Here is a 22,990-nt window from a genome sequence, read left to right on the forward strand (position 1 = left end):
CAGTGGGAAACATGCCAATGCTCGATATAACATTACCTGAGAGAAAATGAAAAGACATACTTTCCTCGTTTAAAATAATTACACTGCAGACAGAGTGCACTACTTAAGCAAACAGAGACAATGCAGACAATAACATCAGTGTTAAATAAATGTTCATTTAAGTTCAGCAATTTTGTGTCTCATTTGTTATTATTATTAAATTGTTGTATTTTATCAGATGCAAAAAAAATCCAAAAAAACCCAACAACATGATATCAGCATTTTATATTGGTCATTGGCTACCCTGCTTTCTAAATATTGGCATCAGCCATTGAAAAACCCATATTGGTCGACCACTAATGGTAAGTATATAAGAGACTTTATATGGCTTAGAGGAGTGTGCTTAAATGAGTCAAGCTGCTTCAGTGTGTAATGACTAAGTAGAAGTGGATATTACACTGAAATGTAGGGATGAATATATTGTAAATGATGGTGTTTTAGAAGAATTACTCCCGACAAGGTCAGCTAGCAAATTATCTTGTTTATTTCCATTCACAATACATCAGTAAGAAATAAGACTACAATAATCACTAATTTGAATATGACCAATTGCTAGAGAAAGTTTGACTGCTCAAGTGATGTCATTACAAGTAATATATCCACTAAAGAGCCATTTTAATAAACTCAAATCATATTATGCTCGGCAGTCAACTCTGTGATACAAGATTGCAATTAAAAGCAATTAGAAATCAGCTTAAGTTGGATCATCTCTACTCACCTTACTCTCTCAGATGTCTGCACTGATGGTAGCTCCACAGTCACCATACCGTCAGAGTTGGTCTTGCCAATCAGGTACGGTTTGGTGCGAAGGATGTCTGGAGCTGTCATGGTGGACACACGGTGCTGCAGACCTCCAGCACTGTTGCCACGGTTGGTCAGGAGGAAGGAGTACTGTGTCTCAGGTTGAAGGCCCGTAATTAGCTTCTGTGTTAGCTTCCCATCCACCTCCACACTCTGCCCATTATCGTAGAGGATCTGTATGCAAATGAGTTGATATTTCATGTAGACATTAAAGTTTATGCATGTGTTGGTAGATGTTAAGTGAATAATTACTTATGTCACAGAATTGTGAAAATGTTATGCCTATCTAGATGGTGCTCACAGTAAAAGGTTGAGCTGGATTGTAGGTATCGGGGATTTCCCAAGTCAGCAACACTGATGTCTTCATGGCAGCTCTCACGTGAAAATTTTTTGCAAACACTGCTAAAAGAAAGGGGGAGCAGGTGATTTAGACACAAAACACCACCTTTATCACCAATGGTCCCAAACCAGTGCTTACCTGAGAATGCCTCCTTCAAAACCAGGCTGATATCAGTACTACACTGAACTAAACACTGTCCTCTTACCTTCTTACCAACACCAACTTTTGAAATGATTGACTGATCTTTTCTTGACTGACAAGACACAAAAAGACATACATACTTACTCCATGTGAGTTTCTTAAATCAAATCATTGTAAGATTAGGAGGACTAAAGGTTGGACACTATTTTAGTACAAGAGTCTTCTGGTTGATTCCATACTTTGTCAACTTCTGCCATCTGAGGCTTTCAAAGGAAGCTATGGTTGATGGAAAGGGCTGCACAGGGAAAGGTTGATTTTTTTTTTTTAAAAGTGGAAGGGCTAAGAAGGTTCAGGGACTGGTCCTACCTTGATCCAAAGGCTGTGTCCTGAATTGGACACTTGGGCTATAGGGGCCAGGGCCCTTGCTGGTGAAGGCACACATTTTAATATCATAAGTGGTATCTGCCTTAAGGCCATCCAAGATGACTGTTGATTCCGGGGCTGTGATGAAGAGTTCCGAGGGACTGCGTGGGCTGTTGATGTCCTTATACTGCAGAGCATATTTCACTATTTGGCCATTTCGCTCTGCCAGCAAGACTGGTTGCCAGCTAACCTGAATGGTGGAAGTGGTGGCACCTTCTGCTGTAATGCTCTGAGGGTAGCCGCTTGGGACATCCTCATTTGTGGTGACTTCTTTGACTGTCTCTTCACCGAAGCCCACCTTGTTGCGCGCTGAAAGGCGGAAGGTGTATGAGGCTCCCTTATGGATCTCTTTGGTAGTGTAGTGGTTCTCTCGCTCGGGGAACTCAATGACAGTCAGGGGATCTACGTCTTTTCGGCCAAAACGGAGGCGATAGCCTTGCAGGGGCCCGTGGGTTAGTGCTGGAGGATGCCACTGGAGGAGAGCTGTGCCCATGTTTGTTGTACTGACCATAAGCCGTGGTTTATCAGGAACTAAGACAGTACCATTGGAGAGAGGAAAAACTTGTCATAAATATGGAGAGCCATGGTTGCATCTGATCCTAAATGTAATACAATATTACTAAGTATTTCTACTGTGACATAACACTGTCACAAGAGCTGAACTGGGCTATCTTTTTGTTGTTTTCTCTTTCTTTGTCTCCTTACATTTTCCGTAATTTTGAAAGTGCCTTAAGCATTGTCATGTCATTATAGTGGGTAAGAGTTATTGCACTAAATGAGACTGCATTCACACTTTACATGCTTTGTGACAAATATGTTTGCCTTGTGCTTTTTTAATCCTCATTGCATGCAGTTTCATAGCTTTACAGAGCAGAAATGCAATTTTATATCATCTACTATATTAGCAGAGAGATTTGTCAGCAGTAATAGTCATGTTACCTGCGCCAGTGGTGGTGATCAGTTTGGGTTTGCTGCGTGCACCGTCACCCTTTGTCGTATAGGCTGCCACGGTAACTGAATATGTGGTCTCAGCCTGCAGCTCTGTGATGATCATTTCCTGTAAAGATGCAGGACTTTAGTTGCAGGACACTCATTTGCTGATTTGCAGATATGAGCAAGTAGAGAGATTAAAGTGGGATGTGATGTCAGCATTATCATCACAAAGGACAAAACAGACACATTCTCTCAGTATATACTTAAAATTGGTGCATGCTTCGGGGGTGGACAAGGATAGTGTTGATAAGCTTTGGTTAATAAATAATTTGGCAAAGACTATGCATTTGTTGTGAAACAAAATGGCTTTTTCAGTCGATACCAACAGAATTTAAACATTTAAAGTCAGCATTTGCCATTTGGTCAGTTCAGTTCAATTTGAATTTCCTTGTTAGCAGTTCCATTTGCAGTTTCTCAGATAAATTTCTCGAGAGGGTGAAAGAGGGCCCAAGCTATTGTTGGTCATAAAAACCTTTTCATGAACTCCCAATACACAAAAGACACATGCCATTCATGCAGAGGATGACAGCAGGGGAAAACAAGATTGGAATTTTGTCAAGTTTAACTACTCACATGTTCAGTTGAATCATCATATTCCCACTGATTATGATATAAGAATATGGAGAGAAAAGAGACAAAAAATAAGGCCAAGTAAAGACAGAAAATGGTTACACAGTTTGTCTGCAACCACTAAATAAATGTAGTAAAAGTAACAATTAAATACATAGAGATGTATGCAGATAAATATGCACCAAGCTTGTGCAGACAGCTGAATTGTGATTAGTGACAAAACATTTCAATAGTCACTGTTTTACTGTGTTGAATAATTGTTATGACAGGATATAAAATAGCTTTTCTTCCACTCCAAATAAAAGACTTTGCTGTAGCGCATGTAATGGTAAGAGAGAAAGTGATACTATGTGTCTGAGAGATGAGGCGGCTGGCTGAGGAGGGTGTTGTACCTGGGCATCATCAATCAGGATGTCCTTGATGACTGGCTGTCCTGTGGGCTCCCCATTAACCATCCTGACATAGTGCACCTGGTACCCTCGGATCTGACCGTGCTGCTTGGTAGGCATCGGTGAACGCCAGATCACTTTAATTGATGAGGAGTTGACAGCCTCCACCTCAACTTTACGAGGTGGCCCGCTAGGAACTGGAGGAACACCATGGGATAGAAGAAAAAAGGTCAAAATTATAGAGAACCCCCTTCACCCTGTTTTCAAATCCTGTCCAAAGCCGTAGCGCAAAATGCTGCAGTGAGAAAAAAATCACAAAAGTGCAGCAAACTGCAACAATCACTGCATGACATCAATATTTCAACAATGGTAAGGGGAAAAAACAACAGCAAAAACAGGTCTGACAACTGACCTAATCTTGAAACATTAAAAATGGGTAGAGTGGATTTTAAAAACATGGAATAAAAATGTGTTTTGCCAAAATAGAAAAGTGGAGCCAAAAGGGGGGCTTCAAGTGTTTCAAATGCTTGAAGCACTACAAGAATTTTGGCTATGGAGCAAGGAAAAAATGAATAAAAAATGATTCTACTACATGAGGGGGAGAAAAAATATTTTTAAAAAATGGCCTTCAAAAAATTCTTCCACCTTTGTTATTCCCACTGTCCAGAACTTTTGCCAAGTTCCTAAAAAAAAAAAAGTGAGTTATTTTAAAAAATGCTGCCATTCAAAAACACTGCAGAGAATATTTCAAAAATGACAGTTGGGACTGGAAGTTGGAGGCCTGCAGCTGAAAACGCCATACCATGTGTTGAAATTGAGCAGCGTGAGGAAAAAAGCCAAAAAGGTGCTTTCACAAAGCAAGTCGCAGTTGCAAAAACGTACAGTCCAAAACTGGGCTAAAAGTGTCAAATGGCGACAGTCTTATTAGAAGCAGGCAGAGGGGTAGAAAAGAAGAGGGACTTGTAGATTAAGACGAGGTTGTTAGTATTTGACAGGGTAGGTTAAGAGGGATAGACTGGATTTGCGGCTGGGCTTTGTTTTAGCGAACACATACCATCCTCCTCTGTGCGGATGAGCTGTGGCACACTTTCTGGTCCTGCTCCAACATCTGTATGAGCAGTGACTGTCACACGGTACTCTGTCCATTTTTCCAAGTTTTCCAAAAGGTACTGGGAACTTTCCGGAGGGATGCTGGAGATTTGATGTGTCGTAGTATCCTCCCCTTCAGTTGCAGCGTACTGGATGGTGTATTGCGTTATGATCCCATTTTGTAATTCCATTGTTGGTGGCCGCCAACTTACCAGGATGTTGGTGGAGCTGGGGCTATAGCACTTGACTTCCTGCGGTGGGCCCGAGGGTTCTGGTTGGTGGGTTGGATTTGGAGCAGGTGCAGGTTTTTTGTTTGGTCAGGCCGTTCATTGAGTTGGATTTTTTTGTTTTTAAGTAGTTTCAGTTTTTGTTTTGATTGGGGTGATGATGGTAGAAGTGACCAAACAAAGGAAAAAAGAAAAGAAAAATAAAATAACATAAAATGAGGACAAAGCACAAGGACTTATGTGGGTATATACATGGTATTTTAAATCAATGAAACACCACAAATAAAGACAAAACAAAAGGCAAAGACCAACACAAGAGTGTACACACTGATGATGAATGGAAGGTGTTGATTGGAAAAAGGACAGCTTTGCCATATGTAACATACCTTAGCATTGAAACAATAAAAACAAAAGGGAAACAAAAATCATATATCCTAATATGGTATTTCTCTAGAGCCTGTAATTCCTTAACTTTGCCAAAAATTAAAATCTAAACATTTTTGAAAGAACTTCAGAATTAATTTCTAAATGAAACCATTCCAAATTAAATGAAGTAATAAGATAAATTTGGCAAGCAGTTACCATCAATCCAAAAACATAAAGGTTGATGCTTTAACTAGTTTAAAGTAGAAAATGTTGTATTTGTCACCAACCTTTCCGAAGCCTGTTGGTTTGTGGTAAAAGCCTGATTGTACAACAGAGAACTTCCCAAGGAGACATGACTGATTTATTAGATTCTGATAACATTGGCATGCACTTCTTAAATTAACTTCATGATTTACCTCAGAACATACGTCTGGGCAGAGTTTGAACTTTGGAGCTTTTATACCTACCTGATCTCTGCCCTTGTCTTTCAGAGACCTCAGATTTATGTTAGATGTGCAAAGTTTTACTTGACTTATGTTTTGGGGGGAATTTCCTGACTGGTGATCAAAATAAGATCAAGTGGACTGGATTTAGTTTAATTTTGTTATGAACAATGGAGTCCAATTTCGCAATTTTGACCCATTTCATAAATATGAGGTCTTCTGGGTGGAAATGCTCCTAACTACAGAGACAATAATTGCTTTGAGCTTTCTATGATGTCGTCACTCCACAACCTTCTTCTTGATTCTGATTTGAATTGCGGATTAATGTCAGTGCGAGTTCTTGAATGGGAAAGAGAATGGGAAAATCCCTTTTGATGTCCAGAGAAGTGGTTCCTGGCATAGTAGCTACATAGAAAGCTCAGTCTAAAAAATTCTCTATTCTCTTATTTTTGGCTGACATGCATCGTCAAGAGACAAGGCTTCTTATAAGCAAACTATACCTTTTGACTTTAAAAAGACAAACATTTGGGTGAGGCAGATGTGGGCAGCCATATAAATAATTCAAGGTTCAATCATTCGTTTAAGTCAAGAATGTTTTTGTACAACAAAGGTGGAGAGGGATAGTTTCTGTAACCTTGTCTCCTGAATTCACAGGAAAGCCTGGGTGCGCTGTCCATGCAACCTTTTCAGAGTGAATACTGCATGGTTAGGTGGACTTCATAACACTTATTTACTATTTCATATGTTTACATCTTCGCTATTTTCAAATGCATCAATTATTTAAAGAAAAGTCTTATTCCCTTTATCTGTGCTCAGGACCTTCCTGACATTTTTGTCACTTTTTGGGTTTTGCAGCACCTATAAAATCTGAAATGCATTTGAAAATGTGTTCCTTTCCAAATGATTTAAACTCTTTCAGATAAGGAAGAAGACCTACGTGTCTGTGGAGTTTCTGCAGAGATCTCATTGGTGTATGCTCCAACTCCATGTTTACTGTGGGCAGCCAGCCGGAAAGTATAAGTAGTGAAGGGCTTCAAGTCCTTCAGCAGGTATGTTGTTGTCGGCTCAAAGCTGATACGTTTCTGTGAAGAAAGTTTCACATTGTCAGTTTCTCCATAAAAACAATGAGTAAAAAATGTAAAAAAGATGAATATAAAAACACTGCCCTTTCAGATAAAAAAGAATATGAGGGTATAAAATATCTTATTCAGTTGACAGAACTGAAATAAGATTTATTTAAGTTTATTTTATCAAGAGAATGAGTTTGACACTCAATTTAGGAAACTTCAATGTGATTGACAAATTACATAGTATACCCCATTCTATTAAGGCTTTCCAGTCCTTTTGCAATTATCTGAGCAAAAAATAATAAAAGTTGTAACCTTTTACATTTCAGATACATCATACTGTTTAGACTAGTCCTGATTACTGAAACACCTATATTGCTATTGTATTAAATGTTATGGTACAACAACGAACATTAGTATCAATTATACAGTACTGTTCTTTACAGTACTTACTATAATAAACTACTAATAATACCAAGTAATGTTCATATATATTTACAAAACACTGGATTTGTAAATGACATTATGTAATCATATATTATATATCATTATATATATTATAAAAGAAAATATACACATTTAATTTTACATGTCCAGTATCATCTAAATACAATAATTGAGAGTAAACTTACTTCCACAGTACATGTCTGGTATTATTGTATATTATGTATGACCTTTTATTTATTTATAATATTGGTATTAATATATAGGTAAACAAGAAAACAAACCAACATAGACTTTTGTAACACTACATCATTTGAAATACTTTACTGTGTGATTCAGGGTAGTTCATGTGTTATTACAGACATTTCATTTCAGGGGTTACTAAAATGGCTGAAATAATTACCTCCTCTTTGTCATCCCTCTTCTTGTACATAAGTTCATATCCTGTAATTTGATTTTCCTGTCCAGTCTGTGCTGGCGCGACCCATGAAAGTAATATACTTGTTTCTGATTTGGCTTCTCCTTTGAAGTCTGTTGGTTGGGAGGGAACTGGAATTGGAATGAAGAGATTAATTCATTACTCTCTACGTCTTGCACCATTCATTATCATTACAGTCATACTTCCACAGATGCCACTTTGTGGTAAGAGTTACTGCTACAAGAGCCACATTGTATTTCAGGAGATGTAGTCACTTTTAGCCAAGATAGAATGAAAAGAGAATAGAAGTGCAGACACATATTACATGGTTAATTCATAGAGGAAGACAAATATTATGTTTTCATAAGACTTACACAACAAGGCATTTGTATTTCTTGTTCTAAGAGTTAACTTTCCCAATTCCAAACTCTTTTCCCAAGCCAGATTAAGTGTTTGTTGACAGCCTGAAGATGTTTGTGTTTATAGCTCTGGTTAACAACTGGAACCCACTAATGAGGATCAGTGACTGAAAAAATGTAGCAGTAAAAATGTTTGTGACACTCCAAGTTTAACTGTGGAGTATGAACATTTGTTGAACTTTGAATTTGTTCACTTAGTATTTCGATCAACTTTATAAATAATTTAGCTCACCTCCTGTCTTAGCGATGATCTGAAGGTCTGGAGAAAGAGGTCCATCACCTACTGAGGTATACGCCAAAACCTTGATGTAGTAGGTTTTATTAGGGATGAGACCCTGGATGGTGACAAAGTTAGCCCCCCGAACAATCTGCTTCTCCCAGAGGTTGACATGCTGGGTGGAGTCCATGGTGTAGTAGACTCTATAGCCCATGATCTGTCCATTAGCCTCTTCTGGTTCATCCCAGTGGATGACAGCTGTGGTAGTGCTCAGCATGTGACCTCTGACCTGCCTTGGTGCCGTGCTGGGTGCCTGCTCAGCTGTTTTGGCCTCGATACTCTCACTGGGTGGCCCTCTCCCAATGTTGTTCACCGCCACCACCCGAAACTCATAGTCCGAGTATGGGCTGAGGCCTCCCACACTGTACCGAGTGGTGGCTACGCCATCAATCTCCTTGTATGAGTCCTCTGAGTATTTGGACTTGTGTTGGATGATGTAGTAGGACACTGGTTCAGGATTGCCAGAGTCCCACGTCAATGTTATGCTGGTGGCTGTACGCTCTGTCACCACAGGAATACCAGGAGCCTTGGGCAATGCTGTGATGATAATTATTACATACATATTAATAAAAATGCTAAACATACGCTAAAGATGCAAGCAACTTATAATTCAAACTGTTTTATTTTATGTTTTAGGCCGTTGAGAATTCTCCAATATCTCTTTTTTTACTTGTCTGCTTTACATTTGTAAAAAAAAAAAAGAAGTTGCATATGAACTTATTTGTGAGATTACAGACTTTGCATACCGCATGTTCAGCAGCTGAGAATACTGTTGTCGTTAATCTCTGATTTCCCAGTGTTTATCACTTTAATAATTTAACAGGTAAATTTATTGCTTTAATTCCCCACACTGTGGCACATGGCAAAAGATATCAGGGCAATAGATTGTCTTTATATGCCATCTGAAGTATGCTTCTGGGGGAGTTGCTGCCAGACTGTTATATTGTGACTAATATATCTGTTATGTCTAGGAAAAACAAAGCTGAGTGTGTGTGTACGTGAGTCTATCCCTTGTGTGCACATGCACACGGCGACACCAGTCTGGGATATCTTTCTGGCACGCTGCAGTGTAGATATGATTACACTCAGATAAGTACCATTCCTACAGAGGACACCAAACAATACTCACTACACTTTGCATTTGCACGCCCCCTCCTTCCTACCTCCAGCCCTTGTGCCTCACTTTAAAAAAGTACACTGATGCACTGATGTAGTTAAAGGACAAAAGTGTCTGCATAAAAAAACAAAAAAGAACATAAAAATATTATATATTAATATTATTTTCCACTTTCACTGAGTTAAATCTTTAAACCAACTTCAGTCCTGATCATCATGACAAAATATTCATTCTTTTTTAGAATTGTGACCCATTAAATTCCAGTTTTTTGTGATGATACCACAAATGTTTTTAAAAGAAAAAACACAAAAATTGAAATATTTCTCTCCAAAGCTTACGCTGTGAAACGTCTCTTCACCTTGCCAGGTATCAAAAGCCTCCCAAGCTGCATATAGTTATAGTTTTGACTGCGACAGCAGCTGCATAAACTGACTGATGGTCTCAAATCTACTAAACCAAACAAAGCCAGACTTTGTTTGTTGCATCTTCGTGGTGCTGCAAGATGCCCAATGTTTTTATTGTCTTGAAGGAGTGCATGTATGGGTGTGGATGGGCCTCTGTGTAGGTGTGTGTGCGTGTGCATATGATAAGGAGAAATTATCGAGGGGCTTTGAACTTAGGTATATCAAAGTCAAGCTCACATTTTTATCTCTGTACATCAAAGACACATGAATCAGAGCGAATGAAAAACAAGCTAACTCATACAGAAGTGCACTGCACCTAGGAGGTCTATTATATTCTATTGAGTTTGAAGACCTGCACATGCATGTGTGTGAGTGGATGGGTGGGTGAGAGTTTGTGTGTGCGAGAGAGAGAGAGAGGCAGGGAAGGGGCGGATTGTGACCTATAGTACAATATAATTTCTATCTCTCTGACTGTGCATATACACATGCACATATGTACACACTCACACACACTAATTTCTCCATACACGCTAGGGCTGCACGATATATCACCATAGACATTGCAATGTGGGCAAGTGCAAAAATCACACTGCAAGACATGCAATGTTAAATAAGGCAAATTAACTCATCATGCTACAACTTATGATGTACTCTCGTGAAGGGGGCACTTAATTAATTTATCAAACAACCAAAACATGTCCCGCTAGTTGTCTGAAAATGAGTGCTGTCAGTTTTGGCTGTTTGATAAACTGATCAAGTGCACCCCTTCACCAGAGCACATAGCGAACTGATTGCTGTGCATGCAGAGTCTGTGTATCACCTGCCTGTAAACATGAACGTGACGCATCTACTGTCACAGATAATGTCGCTTGGATGCTAGAGGCAGGTGTTCAGTTACGTGAGGTGGCTTTTGGTGTGTGTATTCCCGTTATCAGCAGCACCTCGTCCTGGTGCTGGTTAAAAGTTAAACAGTTACTGTCACTGGGCTGGTCCGTGCCTTAATGTTTGCAGTATAGCTGTGAATGTAGCAGTGCAGTGTGTGCACAGTATAGGCTATTTGCTGGTGAGTAAATGCTACAACTCCTCAAGACCCAAGCCAAGTTCCTGTGTCTTGCTTGCCACCTGCTACTTAAAGTGAGGGGGATTAGCCCTGAATTTAGCGAACAAAATTAGCCTCTTGTGATAGAGCATAAATGAGCTACACCTGGTGCCCTGACCAGCCCCCAATCTGGTGGAAAATAGTAAAAACTACAATTTTGAGGCCAGGGCTCCAAATTGAAAGCCTGATATAATAAAATGCATGATTTTATGCTGTAATGGCCATGGGATCAAAAATTACGGTTTTAATGGGTTTAAATGGGGCAATTTCTGTCCATAAGGATTTGAGTGTCTGTATTTTGGCTACACAGTTTATTATAGACATGTTAAGTTTATTATAGACTTATTTTAGGAGCTGAGATTGAATTTCCAAATTCAAAAAAAAAAAAAATTCACACCCTTGTCAAAATTTATGCCGTATGCATTAACACAGCCAAAATGATCGAAAAATCTCAAATTAAAAAGCCAAAAATGTTCCTAGTGAGGCACAAGGGCTAGCTGACAGAAATGGTAAGTTTGTGGCTCTGTAGCTCTCCAGCTAAGAGATAAGCACTTAACTATATTCTCAATCTGGCATCTAACGCACTGAGACTGGTGCCAGGGCATGTCTGAAGGTTTAAGGAATCTCCAACAGATGACTTATTGTGGCAGTGAGTGGTAAATCATTTTCTGTAAAGCACGGCCAGTAGTCTCTGCTTGTATAGTTTGCTCACAGACTATACTAGCAGCAAATTAAAATGGATATTTCTGACTATATATATTATGAAGTCTAACTCTATCCCTCATACTGTATCTTTATTGCAGAGGCCTACTGCTGAAATTTTAGCCTTTAATCATAAATAATTATAATAATAAGAAGCAGCTTTACCTTTCACTGTTATCTGTGCCACAGCCTCTATCACCCCCAGGGTTGACATAGCCACACAGGTGTAGTTGGCCGACTGCCGGACATCTGTAAGCTCTAAGACGTTCCGTCCAATGGGCATGTCGTCCTCCGGTGTAAGGTCTTCAGCACCCAGCATCCACTTGACATACGGCATGGGAGAACCCACTGCCACACATGTGATATTGACACTGCCGCCTGGCATGATCTCATTGTCTGTAGGTGGAATGGAGAATCTTGGTGGTACCCGGCGTACTGAAAAAGACAAAAGATGGAGTGAAAACCCAACAAAAATGACAGAAAAATGCTCAGGATCCACCTCAAATGTTGCCAAAAGAAAAAAAAAAACATTCATACATTATAAAAATGTAAATAAAAATGTTACAGAATGTTTATTTATAGCTTGAAAATAAATTAGTTTCTACATACAGTAGATAATTTATGATTGTTTGATGAAAGGTTAAGAAAACACATTTAAACACATTTGATCCGAGACTTAGAGATTTCAATGGCAAATGGGTTAACATCAACACAAGCACCATGCACAAAATACTGTATCACCATCGGTACAGATAAACAGAACTGCACAAAGTGCTGGAGAGTCGACAGTACTCCACAGTTGTATGCAAAGAAACAACTTCTAGGCTGCGTACTTCCAGCTGATGTGAGATAATGTGCTGCATCACATTCTCACATCACACAGACATAGATAATACTTATGAGAAGTTGCACACGCAACAAAGGGGGATAGTGTTTTTCTGTACTTTTCAGGCTTGAGCCAAAGTTGACACTAGCGCTGTCAAATATAATGCATTAACACTTTGCATTAACTTAAAAGTGACAATGCATTCATTTTTAAAAATCACATCAAACATGTTTTCCTGCTCTGCCTTGTGACCCTTCAAAGGCTACTACAGAGAGTGCAAAGAGATAATACCACTAAGCTGCTTGCAGTAACTTTTATGTGCAGTCATGCAAGATTAGAAGCCTACTATGCTTTGTGCGAACCTCTTTTAATGTAAACAAGGCCATGAAGATGGATAAGAAAGGTACACTTTTTTTAGAGGATAAAAGTAAAATTACATGTTCTGTTTTGATGCTGGTAAATTAATGACAAAAAAGCCTTCAGCTTGTCACAAGAGGACCAATTATGCTGGCCCCTAAAAGCATTAACATGTCTCCTTACACTACATGATGCATGATTTTACAATGCTTGTTAGTGAATCAAAATCAAGACCATTAACTGATGTTGATTTAAATGTATTTCAACTGGTATTTAAACCAGGACTGTGGACCTCGAAGTACAGTTTAAAAGAAAGTCATTCAGATTGAAAGTTTTGAACTTTGGCATTACGTTTCGGATAACTGGTGTGTATGTCAAGGGTTTCTAGGAAAGCCATTTGTCTTATGAGAAGGAACAGATCAGATGCTGTACAGGCTTCAGCAGGAAACACCACTAATAAAAGCTTTTCAGTTACTCAACTTCATCTCATGATTTATGTACACATAGTTTTATTTATATATATATAATATTAGTTTTGCATGTAATTTTAAAAAAATACAAAAGTGTGATTTTACTGTGTAATCATGATTAATTACAGAAATTTTGAAATTGATTTGGATTTTTAAAAAATTCATATCATTTGACAGCTCTAGTGGATACACACTCCCAAAAAATATTCTCAAAGATAGAAAATAAAACGCTAAAATTTAAAATAAAAGGTACACTTTTAAGTAAACTAAAAAGCATAACATTTAATGCACATGGACAGTTTCAAGGCCTTTTGGAGGGGAGCAAAAGTCTGTCATGCATACAAGAACAATATGTGACTTTGCGAGGCAACCATGTGAGGGAGTCAAGGGGGGGAGGGTTGCAGGGGCACAATAAGTAGCAACAGGGGCAGAAGAAAGAGGAGGTATAACACATTAAAAAAAGGAGGAGTTAGTCTGAGAGCGTGTTAATGTGGCTAGCACAAGCTAAATGTCCTGGGAGGACTGTGAAACACTTGGAGAGACTTGAAATAAAGCAACAATATCTTAGAAGGTAAATAAATGGAGAAAAACAAGACAAATCAAGCGGGTATATTGTCTTTCCTCTCATTTGACTGGTGAGGATTTGTACAAGAAAAGCAATTACGTATAGATGGTGTGGATAACTAAGGGGTTTAGGCATAAGGGAAACAGACAGGGACTACCAGGTATTGTTATAAAAGTCAGTGTTACTGCTCATGGTATTAAAAATGGATTACTATTAGCTTGGGTTAGATTACTCATTAAATTCTGTAGTGAACCTCGAAAATTATGCAGGATTATATCACTTTTAAAAGTCTGAACACTTGTGTTTATTGCTTATTAATTGACCCTGCTTTGTAAACAGCTTCTCTAATGGTTCCTGTGACTCGATGCTAGTTATTTGTGCAGATATTGGCTGTATTTGACTCCAACATAGGTATGTGCTTCCTGCTGCCTGCTACAGATTCACAAAGCTCATTCTGTTGAGCAGACTGCAGCTCTCCAGAGAGGAAATCTAGGGGAACTGCTTGCATTATTAAATACAATGTTTCTCTCACTCAATATTTAATTAATATCCAATTGGATCCTGCTCCCCACATACATAATATTATCCTGCTCATTTGAATATCATTACATTTGTCAAGTCTTGTGGATAACCCTCTAAATACATCATTCTTTCATGACTTCTTGCGCAGAAACATCCCCGTCAGAGGAAGTGTATAATCTCTGAGGGCAAGGTTGTTTTTACAGCTTGGTGCTTGACTTTAGTGCCAATTACAACAAATGATGGATTTTGCTTTAACATATTTTTATCTCTGAGAAACTTCAATCAAACAGGGCACCACAGGGAAAATTTGAGTTTAGTGTTGCTTAAATGGCTGTACGGAGGGAAAGTACCTGTGTGAAGCGGTCCTGCATCCATGCAGCATTGCATTACTATACACAGTACTTCCTGGGGCTCAAAGAAATGAAGTGCATTGTTCCTGCTGGTGCTGTGTTAAATTACTTTTCATGTCTTTTCTTAAATACATATTTTATTATTAATAAAATCTTTCTTTTTTTGAATTGTATTTTTTTATCTGACCTGCTGTGATGTCAATCATCAGAGAAGCTAAGCAGGAACACTGACAGGAGAAGGGCAGGGGTAAGGGCTGGGGAAAGAGGATGGCTAGCTCAAGCATTAAAATGTGACCATGCAAATAGACCCTCCGACAGATGCAAATATTGTCCCTACCACCCCACCTCAAAGATGCAAACATGCATCACCTTTTGGACAGTCAAGCATTCTGACAAGGACCAGGGGCATTCTCAATGGGAACATGAACATTGAATGTGCGACAAAGGTATAAACAATATGAATAGAAGTTTTTTATAAAAAAAAAAAAAAAAGGAAAAACATATTAAAAGGCCATGGTTATGAATCTGTATTTTAACTTGAATTTCTGTAAGATGTGACTTTTTGTGGCAAACAAATGAACTCAGTATTTCTGTTTTGTGTTGTGTTCAAAAAGTAAAAACACACCAACCTTCTCGGAGCTCTGAGGGATGTAGGGATTTTGATGCAGAACAAAATGAAATAAGGAAAGGAGAAAAACAAGGGAAACACAGAGAGTAAAAAGGCCATGTTTCAGGTGTTCAGATGCTATTTAAACAATTCGAAGGACTTTCTGTCTCAGTGTTGCAGGGAGTCCCTTGTATCTCCCTGGCACCCTGGTTACAAAGCAAAAGTCTGACCTATTAGAGCGCAAAGACTTTAAATCAGAAAGAATATTTATATATGGTTGTCCCAGCCAGTGGTTAGCTTACATTTATAATTAAAATGAATGCATTTTACGTTATTGCATTTTTGTATAATATTTTGATGGTAATTAGTGATTAAAAAAGCTAGCCATGGGACTGAACAGCATAGATTTCTGGGAAATAAGTACATATATAGAAATATAGGTATAAAATAAATCCATGGGCTTAAATAAATGTATTTATATAATATTTCAGTAAGACAATAGTAACATTGGGTTTGAATTATGAAATTGTGTTGAACATTTAATGCTGTATGCAAATAAACGTGAGAAGCAGTAAAAACAATTATGTTAATGCACCAAATATTTTGACTTTGAGGGTTAAAATATCAGAGCCACTGTGAAAGAAAAGATTACCAAAAGCAAACCAGTGCTGCTATTCCACCTGCAAGATACTTTCTACCATTCGCTAAAATCATTAAGGCTATATATTTATAACACTGTGTAGCAACCAAAAACTGTCTTTTACAAGCTAATTTAGGAGTACCATAAACAAATACTCTATATTTTCATATGTTGTATACCAGTTTTAAATCTTGATTTTAAATTTTGTTAACATTTCATTATTTCAGTAACATAAGTAGTGAGCTTAAAGGTGTCCTTCCAATGTCGATCAATAGGGAGAAAAAAGGCCAGAAAGGATCTGTACACTGCTAGGAAAAGAGTTAGGACTGATGGAGGAGGGCCGTCCACCCTCTCCCCCTTCGACAGTCAGGTTTGAAAGGCAATTAGTAGATAAACACAGCAAGCAGTCTTGTCATTGGTGTTAGACTCAGGAAAATCAACGGAAAGGACCAGAGACACATAACAGAGTAGATACTGTAGGTTCAAATCAGTGCAGGTAAGTCAAGTGCAAAAAAAACAAAAAAAAAAAAACAAACCAAAAACAATGCATACTTACAATAGCCTCACAGGATATGACCCCTGCCGACTTTATAGGCTGATTTAAAGATTCCTCATGAATTTTAAAGAAAAGGTTATTATAATATTTGATAGAGGGATGCCAGTGCTGTTAACACATGTTTCCTACCTCTGACATATAGATTGGCTGGGGCAGAGTAGCGGGTTCCATCGTTGTTGGTCGCCACACATTCATACTTCCCCTGGTCAGACTCTTCGCTCTGCTCTATCTGGAGGGCTCCTGGTTGGGAATAACAGACGGGGCAGCGGAGTGCGTTTGGTTAAAATTGTGTTGTTAGCATCAAGTTCACAAGCAAAATTAAAAAGAAAAGATCTCGCTTGACCTGAGAGAGGCCAACATCAGCCCCCCCTTCATTTCTAGTTTTGCTTTGTCCTCTCATGTCTCAGTAGTTGGACAGTTTGAGGAAAGTTGTGAGGAAAATTACTCCATATCCGATAAACTGCATGAATGAAATGCTACGTTCTTGTATCTATTACTATAAGCACTATCATTTAAATTTTATCCCCCATCATTATCACAGTCTGATCCACTGGTTGAGGCAATATGGAGACTGTGTTATCCTACTATACGGGGGTTAGGAATTGCTGCAAACGGTAATCATGCAAGACATTGCAATACAAATATATTGTTTTTCTTACAGGCCTAAAGTAACAATGAGGGAAAAGAAAAAGAAAAATTGCCAACCAAAGGAAAAGAAAAGAAAAGCACCTAAATTATTCTTTTGCTACAATATATTTATCTTTTTTCATAACTTCTTTAGAAAAAAAGCCTGATTACATATTAGGCTACAGGGTCTAAAAAGACACTCATCCTAGCGCCAATGTCAAAAAAAATGTTATATATCACTTTGAGGAATAGGGGCAAGCCCTTCAATATACAACATGTCACTGGACTGGTCAATATGGGGATGAGTGATACTGCTTCAGGGAAACATGGATCAAACAAAAGAGGTTTACAGTATAAGAAAGCAGCATAACAAGGGAGGACAATTGAAAGAAAGAAATTTAGGTATGAATTTTAGCATATTCAATCACAAATCAAGTGTAATGTTCTCCTGACAGAATAATTTGGACTTCATCTAGGTGAAGTTACTTTCAAAAAAATGCAGCGCATACAAAAAGTTGAAAAATGCTGCTCATATATGTGGAAAAATATTAATTGAAGTATCATGTAAGGCAAAACCAACATATAACCCTCTGTAACAAAAGTTTTGACATGCAAATCTTAGCAAGAAATGTATGTCGGCACAACTTACAACCTTCTGACAACCCTTAGCTGAAAAATAAAATGCAATTGTATTAGAAGACAAAATTCAAAATATCGGCCTGAGCCGACAAGAAGGTAACCAACCACTGCTTTAGCTTGTGAAAGCTACAAAAGACACCCATAAAAATCCACCAATGGGATCAGCAGTGTGGTGTCACATGACCAAGGAAAAATGGCTTTATGCATCAACAAATCTCCAGCTCCATGTCACACGGCAAAAATGAGCCAATCAGGTCCTCGCCAGACTCTACTGTTTGCCTTCCCCAAACCCTGAAGAAAAAAAGTCAAAAAGTAAAATAGTCTCCAAACCCAAGAAAAGTAAGAAAAATAGGTGAAAGAGAAAAAAAGCACCGTAGAAACTTTATCAAAAAAGTGGTTGTTTGGGCTTTTTTTGTAGAGGTACAGGAGAGGAAAGCAAATAGAAGAAATGGAAAAAAATAGTTTGCAAAGATAGAAAGAATTCTTTGGGAGAAAAAAGCAGAGGAGAGGCAATGTTGTCTTCAGCATGCCTGCGTGATTCCACAGCATCTGTGCATATTTTTAGTGCTGAACAAGAACAGCTAAGGGGGAAAAATGCTTGGTTGTTTTAGTTGGACAAAAAGAGGGACACATGATTCGCTATGGCCAAAAAGAAAACAAAAATGAACGGAAAAATATAGTTTAAAAAATAATTGTCATTGGATATGCTTATTTGAGCCAGGGCAAGCATATCACAACTGAGCTAAACAGGCTCTTGAAACCAGAATACAAAGGAGTAAATAAAGCATAGACAAAAAAATGGAATACAAATTTAGTCAACGAAACAGGACAAATAAGAAGGAAGGTCCGTATGAACGTAATGGGATTTGGACTTGGTAAACAGGACAAAAATGGAGGTGATTCAAGTGAATGGATGGGTTGACAGCAAGAATGAATTTGTATTATTTTCATTCTGTGAACGTCAATTCAGCACTCTTACCTCTTATTGGTGTACCACCTGGGTGGATAATATGAATGCAAATAAGATTAGAAAGAAGAAGCATTAGTACGAGTAGATAGAGGCTGGGGGCTTTGGAAGAAGAATCAAATTAGATTTAACAGGGTACGTAAATAAAGGTACTAGAGGAAAGAGAAAAGAGAGAGAAAGAGAATAAGAATTTTCTGTACTCTACTGGCAAAAAAGACAGGATTCATCATAGAAAAAGCATAGGTCAGAGAGAAGAACTTGTATATTGATGTACCACGGGGAGGTGCCATTTTGGAAGTGGCAATGGCTTCTGAAGACCATCTACTGAAGGGAAAGACTTTGAGGACTTTGTATATGAGAGTGACAACAGACTTGTTTAAGAGCCTTGAAATCCCTTTGCTTGACCTGGTCACCTCCCTAAACTTCTTGAAATTTCCATACCTATGGTGCTGGTGTTAAAAGATTAAGTAAGTGAGTAAGTGGTGGGTCAGTGAGTGAGTAACAAACAGGTGAGGACAGGTCATTACCCAGGTCAGTATATGATAATACTACGCTAAGGTTTGGTGATTACAATCTCCAGATAAAGGTGATACTATAGCTGGCAGTGGTAGGACACTTGAGCACCGTGGGGTGAGGGAAGAGTGTGTGTGCCTCTAGTAGTAGTCCTGAAACTAAACTATCTGTTAGTAAAATGCATGCCATGCATTTTAATAGTTGTTGGAAACATGGAAATTAGTGGGGGGTGATGTGTGCTTTAGAGCTAAGCACTTACCAAAGGATTCTGTAGATTTAAAAATATAGAGAGAAGAAAGACAGCGTAAGAATATGATTATATTCTTTAAGTAAGTTTAGTTAACAAGGTTTTGTTAAATCAACTCTACGTGAATCAAAGTCGCACATTAGAAATAAGGGTTAATGCTACACAGTTCTCTTGAAAACAAGTCAGCAAGGAAGTAAGGTTAACAAGACGATTTAACAAAGGACAGCTGTGAAATCTGTGAAGACAGGTGGTCAAACATACAAGACTTAAAATCTACAAGTAGTTGTGCTAAGGTGTTGCCGTTAGCTGGCACATAAAGCTGCAAGCTATGATTTATGTAACATCTTTCAGAAAATAATAATAATAATAATCTTTTTTTGAGATATCAAAATCAAAATTGGGATATTCAGGTGAATGGGTATATTAGGGTATGTCATAGGCAAATAAAAACAAAGCTGGCATCTACACATTAAAGCAGGGGCTGTAAATTCAAAGAATCAAGGGGTAAGGGAAAAGCTGCTATATGGTATTTTACACACTACTGTGGCTAATTAGTGTCCAGAATGTTTTTTTTTATATCTTACACCAAGCAAATATTTGTTTCAAAGGAGGTTTAAGGATCCCTCTTTCGAAAGTAAAATTTCAAAAAATACACAAAAACGTTGAATAATTTGCTTTTGTCCTATTTTAACCAGATTGTTGAAAATTATATGTAGTCCTTTGCAGATTCTGAATGAAGCCGATTGTTGAATATTAATTATTCTAAGAAAAAGACAAGAAATGAAGAGGATGGATCCAAAAAATAAAATAAAATACTGCACCAATGCAGCAGAAGGGAAATCAATATAAAACAGCAAAATAATTCATTGTAAAAAGTCACAGCAGTGAGCAATGAGGGCAGAAGTTAGGGCAGAAGCCAGCAAACACAGAAGGGGAACAATCCCAACAGCCCATGACAACACTGAAAGACAAAGGGAGACACACATACAGACAACACACACCGGGGCGTACAGAGAGTAGAAGACAGGAAATAGTAGAAACAATGCCATTACCTAAAAAATGAAAAGCCAAATGAGAAGTTAAATTATGGGAGGAAGAAGAGGATGAAAGAACAGAAGAGTCGACAGGGGGAGCAGATCAGATAGAGGGAAACAAGAAAGAAGACTCCCTGTTTTGTGATTAAGTTTTCAGCAGAGGAAACCTACCTGATCTGAGCTGTTTAATGCGTCCATTGTTGTTGGTGGTGTTGACAGGGAGGAAGTCTTTGAACCAGGAGATGTCTGGGTCGGGGTTGCCACTGGCAGCACAGAGCATGGTGGCAGTGCGTGTTCGCTCCACCACTTTTAACTGTGGGCCCATGTCTATGGTGGGGAAACCAGGAGGCAGCTGGTCCTCTGCAAAAAGACATGAAACAGCGTACCAGAGATGAGATTGAGCAAGTCGGTGGTTCTGCTCAAACTCTGTGCAGAGCTAGTGAGGAGGGAGAGCCAGTAGAAAGACAGAATGAGTAAAAGATAAGGCAAATAGGAGAGAGACTGTGAGAAATATCTTCAATTGTTGGTAATATGTAGAGGTAAGTGTGTAAAGGCAACGAGACAGTATTTTTGTTATATTATTAACTCTGTCAATAAAGCAATAATTATGTCTTAAGCCATGACATTTAAAGATGGTTTCCTACCCACATTTAGTATTGACAAGGACATAAAATTAACAAAAATGTGAAAATGGACAACAATCTATTACAAGGGAAGGTTTTAGCATTTCCAAGTAATTAAAGGAATACCTTGAAATTTTGGAAATTAAGCTGCTTTTTTGCAGACAGTTAAATGAGAAGACAGGAAGCAGGGTAAACGGCTGCTAACATAGCTCTGACCAAAGGCAACACAACCCACCAACTGACACATACCAAGTCACTAATTAAAACATTACATATTACTTGTTTAATCCATTTTAAAACCAAAGAGTAAAAACAATGTGGTTTTTAGAGGGGTTATGTTGAGAAAACTTCTTGGCAAGGAGCAAATGACTTCCTAGAGTCTTTTCGTCACCAGGATGTTACCAGGCAACCAGCTCTGACTTCTTAATGGTTTGATGGGTTTGTACGGATTAAACAAATGACATACAAGGTTTTAACTCATGAGCTTTAGAGGTGCTGGTAGGCATTTTTTTTTAGTCTGTGGACAGAGAAGGGCTAGCTGTTTCCCCATGTTACCAGTCTTTATGCTAGGCTAACCATCTCCTGGCAGTAGCTTCATATTTAACTCTTAGTAAGAAAGCGTATTTCCCAAAATGTTGAACTATTCTTTTAATGATGGAAAGGGAGTAGCCACTGCTACACTGACTAGTGAAGTGGAGCTTTGATGTTCATTTATGATGGCAGGTGACTTTTCTGTGTTGTATGAGCTGTCTTGTTCTTGCCTGTGTCTCAACTTATCAAGTGAACAAGGGCGGGTTACATCTTGCTGCCGCTTGAGATGTGAGACAAGATAACTCCAACATTGCTCCTTGCTCCAAACATTCTTTTAGCAAAACAAAGAGCTTTAGCTTAGTCTGAAGTGCACAGCTCCGATACAGGAAGTATTTTTTGGCTTGCAGCAAGTGTTGATCTTTGAGTGGGTAAAGAGTGGAATCTTCCATAAGATCCCCATATGCAAAAAGTCTGCCTCTCTGCCATGTTAGCTAAATGTTAATCTGCAAAACAAGACTTGCTTATTCTGAATGCCAATGAGGTTTATCTGCACCTTTAAGTTTTCCTTTCCCTGCTGTGATATGACTAATTAGTGTCTTCCGTTGCTCTCGTAAACGGCACCTTTTTGGAAACACTCTCTTTATTAAATTTTCATGAGGAGACATCAGTCTGGAAACAGCTTTGAGATGCCATAGCCTGAGCACAGCCAAACGACAATCATGGCCGCCTTCCAACAATGCTTTTGGGTATCTGGCACGAGAAACCACCTCGATGGATAAATCTTCTCAGAAATAGACTGTATTACAAATGAGTGACTTCAGACTGAACTGCAAAAGTTTCCCATGCAACTCTGTGTCCCTGCCTGAACTGACGTGTTTTGACAGTGATGGAAGGGTACTGTTTGTTGCATGCTTCAAAACGGCCAATTACACATCAGAGTTCACTTTAGTCAATGTAAATTGGTTTAATGAATTCTCATCCCATCCCATAATGCATACACTCTTTATTCTCAGATTCTTGTCAGTTGGGAGCTGTTAGTTTTATAGGACACCTTGGCCCATGCATCATTACAGTATATGGTTCAACACTGTTAGTCCTTGACATGGTGTGCAGCACGTTACACATGTTATCTTGATCCCTTTCAGTGT

At 38.5% G+C, this 22,990-nt stretch overlaps 1 protein-coding gene across 14 annotated transcripts in view; it reads right to left on the minus strand.

Annotated features, from left to right (window-relative positions):
- LOC137174637 (receptor-type tyrosine-protein phosphatase delta-like) overlaps window positions 1-22,990 on the minus strand; it is a 369,722-nt gene that overhangs the window by 32,732 nt on the left and 314,000 nt on the right. For 3 of the 14 annotated variants that reach the window (XM_067580050.1, XM_067580056.1, XM_067580051.1), the window contains 14 exons: window positions 20,860-21,048; window positions 16,791-16,901; window positions 15,488-15,499; window positions 11,934-12,203; window positions 8,402-8,983; window positions 7,736-7,881; window positions 6,759-6,903; window positions 4,751-5,056; window positions 3,700-3,893; window positions 3,311-3,337; window positions 2,684-2,801; window positions 1,688-2,275; window positions 1,142-1,242; window positions 758-1,014 (listed from right to left, as the gene is read on the minus strand). In XM_067580050.1, the coding sequence (XP_067436151.1) occupies window positions 758-1,014; window positions 1,142-1,242; window positions 1,688-2,275; window positions 2,684-2,801; window positions 3,311-3,337; window positions 3,700-3,893; window positions 4,751-5,056; window positions 6,759-6,903; window positions 7,736-7,881; window positions 8,402-8,983; window positions 11,934-12,203; window positions 15,488-15,499; window positions 16,791-16,901; window positions 20,860-21,048 (3,046 nt within the window). Of the gene's footprint in view, window positions 1-757; window positions 1,015-1,141; window positions 1,243-1,687; window positions 2,276-2,683; window positions 2,802-3,310; window positions 3,338-3,699; window positions 3,894-4,750; window positions 5,057-6,758; window positions 6,904-7,735; window positions 7,882-8,401; window positions 8,984-11,933; window positions 12,204-15,487; window positions 15,500-16,790; window positions 16,902-18,906; window positions 18,986-20,859; window positions 21,049-22,990 lie in introns of those variants that run through there. The other 11 variants (XM_067580052.1, XM_067580057.1, XM_067580055.1 and 8 more) reach the window with 6 other exon arrangements.

This window comes from Thunnus thynnus, chromosome 22 (assembly GCF_963924715.1).
Source record: "Thunnus thynnus chromosome 22, fThuThy2.1, whole genome shotgun sequence".
Classification (NCBI taxonomy): Eukaryota; Metazoa; Chordata; class Actinopteri; order Scombriformes; family Scombridae; genus Thunnus; species Thunnus thynnus.